We start from the raw sequence: 11,112 nt of genomic DNA on the forward strand, positions 1-11,112 counted from the left end.
TATGCAAAGTAGCTACATTTGAAAAGTATTGAGAGATTTTTTAAATTAGTTTGTTTTGATAAATATGTAAAATAAAGAGTATCATTAGAGTACATAAATGTAAATTAATTTTGTACAACAAAAAGTATACATTTTTCATACTTTCGCTGGTGAAAAATAAAGAGCAACTCTAAGAAACTACACCAAGCATGCACAACAAAATGTCTGACACAAAATTCCAAAATAAAATTAAAAGAAAAATCACAAACAACCCATTCAAGATTCAACAAACCCCTGATGGAATTGTAAAATTGTCCCAGTTCAAATCAACTGACTGGAAGAATATAATAACACTACTCCCATAATTATCAAATGTTATATTAACAAGATGGGTTCATAAGCATACTTTTGAGAGAGAGAGAGAGAGAGAGATGTTCAAGTTGTTCTGTGTATATATATCATCATTATCTATTCACAGGTCCAAAGCACTGTGAACAAAGATGGAGCAAGCAAATGATTTTTTTGTCTTGCATAAAAAAAATATCAGTAACAAGTTTCTAAATCTCCCCAATCCCAATAATAGTACCTAACAAGGGCACTTAAATTCCCCTTAAAGCAATGCTTCCCCAATTAAGGCTTCTGAATCATCCTATACAAAGTCTCCGAAACAGGACTTATGATGCAGAGAGTGTTTTCCGGGGTGGCTTCAATGGCGACTTATCAAAGGGTTGCTCGAATTCCATGACCTCCCCTTGTAATGAAGCAATTAAGACAAATGCTCAGACTCACTTGATTGTCCTGATGCGAATTCCTCCTCCTGCTCTTTCCTACGATACGTCTGAGCCGTTGAGGTCACGATCTTGATAAAAAAGTTCATAATCATGAGCCACACGATGGTGTTCCAAATCGAAGTAAATGAAAGATCCCACTTCTTCACCTGTGAAAGATATGAAAGTAAATGCGAGCAAACATATAAGAATGCAATTTTACAAAGCAAAAAATAGATTCGGACTCTCCAGTCAAATCCCACACAAGAAGGGCAAAAAAATAAATAAATAGATAAACAAAAAACCCAGATGAACCTTGATATTTGAGGACATAGGAGATGGGGTTGCCATGTACTTGTCTTTCATTGCATGCAATTTTGAGATGAGGTTTGGTAGGTTAGAAGCAAAACCGGGCACAAGGCTAAAAACCCAAATCAACTCGTTCTCAATCCAGTCCAGAAGTTGATTATTGCAAACTGATATTATAAACACCGTCTGCAAAAAAATAACCAACCAAACACCTAATCAGATGCCAACCCCTCAAACTGGCTATAGCTTCATAATAACAGCAGAAAGAGTAAAGTCATTTAGAGTCCATTTCACAGCAGTCATATCCTTTGTTTTTCATCGAATTGTGACAAATGAAGTACATTTCAACATGCCAAAATCATGAATGAAGACAAACACAGCAAACAATTAGCTAAAAACCAAATAATAGGGTTTAATGCAACAAATAACTCTAGGTAAAAATTGTGTTCAATATAGAAGAGCATGATCATAAAAGTTCCACCAACCTGTATGTGAGTTTTAATGACTGCCTTCCCAATCAATGTTGCTACAAAAAACTCCCAAAAAGGAATCCCAAATTGTCCGCACATGATGCCAGCAAGGTCAAATAGAGGATTTGGCACCTAAAAGATACATCGGTTAACAGGAGTCATTAAAAAGGAGCCTAAGAAAGAAGCATTAAAAAAAATTATAAAATGGTCAAAGTAGACATTAATGATTAATTCAACTGTTGTTGGGATCATAGAAGTCATGTATTAGTGAGAGATGCTGAAAAACAGAAATTTGAACAATATGATGAAGTGATGTTGGAAAATTGGGAGAGAATCGAAACTAACCGAAGCAAGCACCAAAATTGTGAAAAAGTTCAAATATTGTGTGTGTGACAGGAACCAGTGCTTGATCTTATATAGATGAGTAGCTACAACTCCATTGTCTTCAGTTGAAGAATCATCCAAGTCATCCACCACTCTGTCACCTGACTCGCTAGCTGCATAGAAAAGGCAAAATTCTATAAGAGTCCGAAAACGGACACACCACCTTTTTATAAGTGTTCATGCTTCTTAGAATATATCACAACTTCCCCATGGTCTCGACCCCTAGTTCCTGTGAGATGCGTGCATACCATGCATGCACACGGGCAGACACACACAGGTACTATGATAAGTACTGTTACTTGACAAAGTCATGCTTGAATCGAACTTCAGAACATAAAATGACATTGTCTTTAGTTTCCATGAAACAAATCAGTAACTAAAACTCTAATAGGCTGATTACTAAGAACCAAATTTTGTGAGTCATTGAAATTAGTAAACTTATATAACTATTTCCAGAAGTTTATAACTCGAACCCAAATATTTATTTAGTTTATTTTTCTTGGGTCATCGCTAAAACCTCAAACTATGTAGACAAGATGTTCAAATTTAACTTGAAGTTGCTCTCCAAAAATTCAGAGCTATACATGTTTGGTATCATTTTCATTGTTCTCATTTTTGAAGTTTTTGATAATAAAAAACAATAAAATATATTAAAACACAATCATTTTGGTATTGTTTTCATTTGTTCAAGTATCAAAATTTTTAAAAACTCAGAAAACAGTTTAAATTGTTTCCTGAAAATGGCCAGTTCACAAGAAATTTCCTTAAAAACAGTTTCCAGAAACATATTTGCACATGCATCATCTATATTATTTACATTTTACCTGATTTCAAGAACAGAAAATACTTTTATGAAAACAATACCAAACAGCAATTTTTAGAAGGCTTCCAAAATGTTTAAAATGGCTTTAGAGAATGTTAAAGGAATGGCGCCAAATGCAAACCAAAATACAAACCATGACCAAAAATAGGTCATGGCCCCAACACTAGTATAATTGTTTTATAATTTCAAATAAATCTATTCTAACTTCTAAGAATCTGAAATAACAGCGACACAAGTTTCTTCTTAAATCCCTCCACCAATTCATTTTTGTAGATATTACCTTAAATCTAAGACTATAAAAATTTATTCATGCAAATACCTGCTTTTGAAATAAAATATGGAGGAAGCTCTCCCAGTGCAGTCCCAATGCCCCATAGAACGGCCTCTATTTGGATCTGAGGCAATATGCTGCTTAGTGGAATCCGTGACCCATGTGAAGATGAAAACAATGAAGGCCCAAATTCTGAGCAATCCTTGTCAAGCCATGATGGGCCTCTCTTCAATTGTATTGTATCATATCGAGCACTTTTGATATCAACTCGGCCACATTGCATCGCTTTTATTGTGAACAAGGCAATGTGAGGACCTAGATAAAGGACAAAAGTGTGCAAACCAGAACCTGCACAAAATAAAATAACAGAACAAGATTACAGACTCATCATGTATAATATTGATGGAAAATAAACTACCGCAATCGAAAGATAGAATTCATAATGTCATGCATCAATTTTGCTCACCAAGACCAACAGAAGATGCAACACCCAGAGCCAACCACCACAATCCAAACTCTAAATATTGACGAAGCTCCTCAACATGCTGCAAAAACATGTCAAGAATACATTTTCATCTTTTGAAAGAAGTATCCAAAGTATCTTAACAAGATGTATGCCTCAAGATAAATGAATACTTGTAAAATAAAATTTCAACATTAATGATCCTCATCACAAGTGTAAAAGTGCTCTCCGCTCAAATCGGCTGGCAAAGAGACCAAATGAACTACCATAACCTTAATGAGAAGAAAGTCACAGTAAAATGGTAAAGACCAAAAAGTTGTTTATATTGTAATTAGACTGTAATTACATAAATGAGGAGCTACCATTGAAAATGGTTATTAAGTTTATAAAAAAAAATTGATAGAGAAAGTGAGAGAGACATTCACTGCCAATGCACAGAAACCAGACAAAGGTGACATGCACCAAGCGAAAAAACCAACAATATACCTTTTCATGGGGGCCATCAATGGTTAAAAGCAGTATTCCAGCAAGCACCACAACAGTGCATAAAACCATGAGCCAGCCACCGTGTGCCAAAAGATATAATACCGATCTCTTAAGATATTGAATAACAGCCAAAATGAAAAACTTAAATGTTTTGACAGGTTGTGCTGTTAGTGTCAATTTTTCTAGTTCTTGTTGATGCATAGTACGGAGTCCTGCAGAATGAAACAATTCTATCAGGTGATATGGTATTCAATAAGATCTAAAAGTGTAAGATTTTACAGAGTACACTTTAATTTTTCTCAATTTACTCTATTTTCCTTTTTGGTACTGGCGGTGGCAGACAAGAAAGAACTTTACAAATGGATTACCAGTGTAAGATCACATAACAACTTTGTCATCACAAAATACATAGACAAGTGAACAATTTTGCAAGCGAAGCAAATCATGCTTGCAGGTGAATCAAAAGAGAAAAGAAATAAAGAGACCATTTCCTGATAACTTGTCCATATTATTTGAATTGCAATAAGATAAAACACTAAATGTCAAGGTCAAACTAGTGAGAAAGAGCATATTAATTATTTCATGATTTATTGATTGACAAGCCACAGGTCAATATACTAAGGCTTGTATTTTCTGTTTTTTAGGTAAGTATGAAAAAGTTCATCTATTTTTAGCACTATGTGTGACGCACTGTTGACAGCCAACTAACATAATCATTACAACTCTAAGCAATCATGGTGATTGGTTGTAAATCAGGTAGTTTTGAATTTTTATGAAAATAGAAAATTTTAATTACAAAATGAAAACATATTCAAGTGGTGCATGAAACAGGTTAACCTCAATGAAGAGATAATTAGGATAATAAACAAGAGGATCATCAGTCGAAAGCACTTCCAAACTTTATCAACATCTCTCAGGAAAATTTCCTTGATTCAACCATAGAGAAGCACATCAAGGCACCAAATGACCCAGATAGATTTCCACAACTTTTGCTAGAATGTCCAACCCATCAAAAAGATGTTCTTGCTTCTTTTTTTCTTTTGCAATCTCAGATTTCTTTTCTAACCCAAAGAACAGCCTTTGGAGAATGCAGAACAGATAGAAGCATCACTCAAAAAGTGCACGGCCCAACCAAAAGGGGCAACACAGACCATTAAGGTATATCAAATAAAAAAAAATCACACAAGAATGGCTACATTTACCACTTTATTGTCACATTTGAAGTGCACACAAATTCAAGATCAATAACATCTGAATATTATCCATAACTTAGTTTTCTACTTGGTCACCTACAATTTGCCTAACTCTGCCCCACTGAAGCTCTATTCTAATAGTTGCATTAATACCTAGACTACATTGTCTACTACCATAGGTTCCCTTGATGTTATGTTTGAGAACAAATAAGCATGTTTTGACTCAATTCAAGCATCCAGGCCAAAAGGTCTACCCCCCTTTACAACTTACATTGTAGTAAAGATATGTAACACTTGAAAACACAAGAGCAGAGAGTAGATAAGCCCATCTGATCAGATATCGAGATAGTTCCTCTAACGTTAGCATTTGTCATTCATAGACTCCAAAGTGAAAAACAGCAAAAATATGGCCTCAAATCTCCATGGTGAAAAAAGTTCCAGCCTCCATGACAAGTTTTTTTAACCCTATTTGATAAATCATTTGAGATCATCATCACTTCAACTACATTCTCCATTTCACTAAACATTTCAACCCAAAATCACCCATGACTCCAATATGCCGATGATCCACAATGGAACAAAGAGAACAAGGTGCCAGAATTTGAACAGTGAGCCCTGAAGAGATACACAGATAGCCCCACCGAGCAGTTGAATTCTTTCAAAACCTCCTTCCTTTTGCCAAGTTCCATCTAGTATCCATATTGCTATACTATTATATAAAGCATACAACCAATTTGGTGTTATTTTCATTCATAAATTAACCCTATGTAACTGTCGGTTTCAAATTTTATAACTTCAGATTTTAACGACACACGTACAAGAAAACAAATTTTAGCATAGTCACCTATTATTTACCCACTAAGACCCAAGAGATTTAGCCAGGCCGGTACAACCTCAAGGCAATGAAGCGGACACCTAAGGCTCCACTTTTTTAAAAGACCTAAGGTCATGTTTGTTTGGGTGGACATGAGCTTAGGATTGGACTAATAGTCCAATAAGGTTATGTTTGTTTGGGTGGACATGAGCATGGGATTGGACTAATAATCCAATAAAATTATTAATCCGATGTTTGGTTAAACAATTGAAGTACGGATTAATTATTTTAAACTTGACTATTAGTTAAGATAGGATACATAATCCAACGGATACATAATCCTAGGACTATTAGTCATGGGAATACTAATCCAGTCCGCTCAAACAAACATGGCCTAAAATTATTAATCCAATGTTTGGTTAAACAATTAAAGTAGGGACTAATTATTTTTAATTTGACTATTAGTTAAGATAGGATACATAATCCAACGGATTCGTAGTCCTAGGACTATTAGTCATGGGAATACTAATCCAGTCCGCCCAAACAAACATGACCTAAGTTACTTGTTTGGACAAAGATAACGCCTAATAAAAAAAACTGTCAGAAAACATTGTCGCGAAGTCTTAAAAAGAATCTTCCTTGTGTTGCTTGTCCAAAGGGCCTCAACAGTAAAAGCTTACAAAAAAAAAAAAACCCACCTTGCCCAAATGCACCACAAAAAACCAAAATTTTCTTATCCAAAACCTAGATAAAAAAGAAAATAAAAACTCTTCCTGTCTGAAAGGAATGTCCCAAATTGTAAAACCTGTAAATAACACCTAGATTTTAGTTACAAAAATAAAATTTTACGTAAAAAGTTCAAATATAAAAAATATAATTTAAATATAAAGAAGGTCTCCATTGAGATATCTCCTTATGTCTGGTGGATGTAACCAAAATGGGAAAGTGCTAATGTTCATTTCTCATTCTAATCTCACAACAGAACGGCGTAGGCTTCGAATCAAACACATTTATCTTCAGATTTAGCTTAATTAATTTAACCAAGACCCTTCTCATCAATGATATCTAATCAATCAAACAAACACTTAATACTTGAATTCAATCCCCAAATTTTCAAGCTTTTCTGTTTCATTTCAATCTATTTATCAATCGATAAAAAATCAATTTCGCCACACGATATAGAACCCAAAAACAAATCGTGGGTTCACAGATTTCACACACGCAACAAATAAAAAAAATTAAAATTTGAAAAACTTGCCTTGAATCGACACATCTGTATCTTGAGAAGAAGAAGGAGAAGAAGATTTGTGGGAAGAAGTTTTTTTGTTGGAACCCATTTGTTGATTCGTCACATGCTATAAACATATGCGATTCATATGTATATATCAGAGTGAGAGAGAGGAGCGAACACGAACGCTAAAATGGAGACGGAGAGGAAGTGAGTTTGCGTGAAGATCCACTGATTGAGCCTCTCTCTCTCTCTCTCTCTCTCCCTCCTCTGCCTCACAAAAAAACTGAAAAAGAGGTTACAAATTAATAACACGTTTTATATCGATTTTCCTTTTGGGAAATACTTCTCTCCCGTTCATATCGAATTGAGCTGCGTTTGGTTTTGATTTTTTGGCTAAAAAATGTCAAAGATAAATTTAGTTATATAAATTAAAAAGGTGGGATGATGCAGCGAGTTTCAGCTGAATGGGTCGGATTGATTCACGCTTTCTCAATTGGTGTCTGAGAAGCCAAACACACAGAGAGATCTGCACAAGAGTTCAACGAGGAACAGGGAATCTCCTAGCGAACCTTCCAACGAGCAAGTTAGAATAGAGAGAGATGAAATGTAGAGATAGATAGAAGATAGAAAAGCTTAGGCTGTGTTTGGTTGTGTTCTTAAATCATGATTCTGCACCTTGATTCAAGAATGGTGTTTGGTAGGAGTTTTGGAATCACGTTTCCAAAACTCTGTAGAGAGCTCCGTCTCAGCCGCGCTTTTCAAAAAATTTTTTTTTTGAAAATTTTGCCTGATCGGTCGTCCAGAATAGTGATATTTTTTTTTTTGCAATTTATATGTTAATTTTTATATAATCGAAAAAAATATTTTCTAAAATTTTTAAAAATTTTTATGTGCTTTAAAATAATTTTGAGTTGTATGTTTAGTTATGAGTTGTAAATTTTTGTATCAAATATCAAATATCACATCAACAATTTCCCACTCAAATCAAAACTATTTTCAAAACTCTTTACCAAACAAATTTTCTACACTCAAATCATAATTCCAAACCCCACAAATTCAAAATACAACTCATACTCTCAAATCATAATTACAAAACTCTACCAAACGCAACCTTAACCTCTTTCTTGTCTTCGATGCCTGCTTATATCATCTGCTTATATCATCTGCTAATCATTTCGTTATCCCTTCCGACCTGTCACCTTAGCCGAAAGTCTATGCTTTAGCTTACCTTGTTCATGGTGAGGCCGTTCTGTCCCAACGGGAGGGGTTATCGCAATAAATGCTGCAGGAAAACTCATTAATGGCTGATGTGTGGTGCAATAACTTTGCAGGATTTTTGTCTGCTGATGTGGGTGATTCTCTACTTGCCAAGTGTTTAGATGTCATTGGTGTTTGGTGTAACGCTGGGTTTCACGAGTGTTGGGTTTTAGTATTTGAATCATGGATTGGACCTTAGGTGGTGGGCCATATTTTTTATGGGCTTACTCATGTCAGTAGTTCTCCATTCCCAAGTGCAGCTTTAGTCTAACGAAGGGAATAATGAAGAAAACGAGGGTTGTGAGAGACTAGCGGGGCGAAAACCGACCGAGAGGTGGGCCGACGGCGAGGGGTGACCGAGCGAAGGGCCGACCGCGAAGGGTGACCGAGTGGAGGGAGAAGTGGCTGTGCGCGGGGCTCGAGGAGTGGCAGGGCACGTGGTGATTTGAAATGGAAAAGACAAGGTAGGGAAAGAGGGCAGTGGATCGTGGTCGTAAACGTAGCGGAATCCCGTAATGGGGAAGGTTAGGCGTTGAGCAAGAAACGAAGGAATAGGTCAATATAGGGTGTTTGAAAAGGCGGTTTTGAATTTTTTTTTGAAAATTTTCAAACTAGCAAAATTTGACCTTGACCCTTAGAATACAAGCAAGCCTTGGGCGTTTGGTTTTATCTGTTTTACCTATCTTTGTGCAAAAAAACAGCACGTCCTAGAAGTAAACTCATTTGTTTCCAGTGATACACCTCTGCAACATTTTATAAACTTTCTTCTGCCCGCGTTCGAAGTCATTCGCAGACACACAAGAGAAATGACCCAAGAGGAAGTAGCAATCGCAAGGCTTGATTCGTTAGGCAACGACGATGCGGTGGAGTTGGTGGAACAGTACCGTGTGGAGCAAAGGGCGGGGGGGTAGTTAGTCAGGCAGTGCGGGCTCGTCCTATGACGAGGATTGCGGCCACAAAACCTATTAGTCAAGGGGCCGGACCACTGCTACACGAAGGCCGATAAATCGACATGTATGGCGGAGGAGTTGGAGGAGATGCGCAAGAGGTATCAGATTCCCGCGGAGATAGAGTTAAAATTGCCGACGTCGAAGGAAAGGCCATCCGACGCCCGACCGGGGGAGTTTGCCCTCTACGAAGAGGTGCTAAAGGAGGGGTTGAGGTTGTCGCTTCCCCGGATAGTAGTGGACGTGTTGAATCGGCTGGAGGTGGCTCCGGGCCAACTGATGCCCAATGCGTGGAAGATTTTATTGGCCTGTGCAAACGAGTGGCCGCGGGCGAACGAGGGACCTGCAATGACGGTGGATAAGTTTTTTGCATGCTACAAGGCTTCGGGCCAGCAAGAGACTTGGGTCACTCTACAGGCGGCAGCAGGGAAAGGTCTGGTGGTGGGGTTGCCATCGTCAGTGAAAGGATAAAGGCTGCGGTGGTTCTATGTGTCTGCCAACGGGGGAGTAGGAGTGCGCACGGTGTGAAAGGTGCCAACCAAGTCGGTTAAGCCAAGGTTAGAGGTGAAGGCAGATGAAAGGCTGAAAAAGGTAAAGGTATGAAGGGAGAAGGAGGGTGCCAAGTGGAACGACCTTATTCAGCCCTCAGCTTTGTTTGCCTCTAGGCTGGGCCCTCAGCCAATCGGCGGAGACCTTACGCCAGCAGAACTAGAGACAAGGAGGAAGAGGCAAGAGGCGGAGGACAGAACCACCTTCGCCAAGGCCGATCAATACAAAGAGGTGAAATTAGGCCGCCCACCCAAACCGATCATGAAGGAACGAGTCCGACCGCGCCCCAAGCCGCTGGGGGAGAAGGACTTGAGCGATTTTGAGCCACGACCACCTCCAGTGGATCCTCTGAAGGAAAAGAGCAAAGAGGAGGTGGAGGCTGTGCTGAAGAAGAAGAAGAGAGTAAAGAAAAGAGAGGACGGGCCAGTCTTGAAGAGGATGAAGGAGGGGATGGCAAAGGGGACCCCCGAAGTGGAGTTGGAGGGAACAGCGAAGGGGATGGAGAGTGCCCTGGGCCCTGAAACACAAGTGGAAGGTGGGGCGACTGGCCTTGAGCAGGGGACAGAGCAACAACCCAAGAGGGGTCCTGTGCCCCAAGGAGAAGGAGGGAGGGCCAGATTGAAGACCGCCATTTACCGCGCTCCAATAGTGTCCGAACGACTGGAGGGAGAAGGAGGTGAAGCCAGGACTGCTGCAGATCGGCTCTTGGGAGTAGTGGAGGACGCGGTCGTGCGTTTGATGGCAAGTTTCACAGAGGTCGAACTGCTAAGGGGGTTGTGCTCGGCCCAGATGGAGGTGACGGTCTTAGCAGGAGCCTTACTGAACAAAGTGGCACGTGCAAAAGGCAAAATTGAGCCACTGAAGGCAAAGCTGGAGGAGGTGAATGCCCAGCTTGAAAGTTTAAGGAGGGAGACCGAGGGTTAGGGGAAAAGCCGCGCGGAGTGTGTGTGCTAGGGGGCTGGAGTATGTCCAGAACGCCAAGAAGATGGAGGCGTTGGCGATGGTGCAGGGCTATTCAGCAGACCGTGCTAATGCTGAGCTGCTCGCGACCAAGTTAGAGCTGGAGACGGAACGCCGTAAGGTAGTGTCGCTCGAGTTCCAGTTGGCTGGCGAGCAGAAGAAATTGGAAGAGGCCCAGAAAGCGTGCACCGTCGCCAACGAAAGGTGGG

General features: G+C 39.1%; 1 protein-coding gene across 2 annotated transcripts; it reads right to left on the reverse strand.

The window, feature by feature from the left end:
• Nucleotides 1-411: 411 nt before the first annotated feature.
• On the reverse strand, nucleotides 412-7,585 carry LOC114304777 (vacuole membrane protein KMS1). 2 transcript variants are annotated; one of them, XM_028249929.2, is made up of 8 exons: nucleotides 7,218-7,585; nucleotides 3,953-4,164; nucleotides 3,470-3,548; nucleotides 3,052-3,351; nucleotides 1,871-2,022; nucleotides 1,541-1,657; nucleotides 1,062-1,241; nucleotides 412-916 (listed from the first exon to the last, which is right to left on the reverse strand). In XM_028249929.2, exons 1-8 carry the CDS (start codon nucleotides 7,294-7,296, stop codon nucleotides 746-748), a joined length of 1,290 nt encoding a protein of 429 aa, XP_028105730.2. In that variant the 5' UTR covers nucleotides 7,297-7,585; the 3' UTR covers nucleotides 412-745. The 2 variants fall into 2 exon arrangements, with proteins under 2 accessions (XP_028105730.2, XP_082733649.1); XM_082877523.1 differs by having other exon boundaries at nucleotides 3,953-6,085; nucleotides 6,514-7,518.
• Between the last annotated feature and the right edge of the window lie 3,527 nt (nucleotides 7,586-11,112).

The sequence above is a fragment of the Camellia sinensis genome, chromosome 7 (genome assembly GCF_055761805.1).
Source record: "Camellia sinensis isolate YWXY chromosome 7, ASM5576180v1, whole genome shotgun sequence".
Taxonomy (NCBI): domain Eukaryota; kingdom Viridiplantae; phylum Streptophyta; class Magnoliopsida; order Ericales; family Theaceae; genus Camellia; species Camellia sinensis.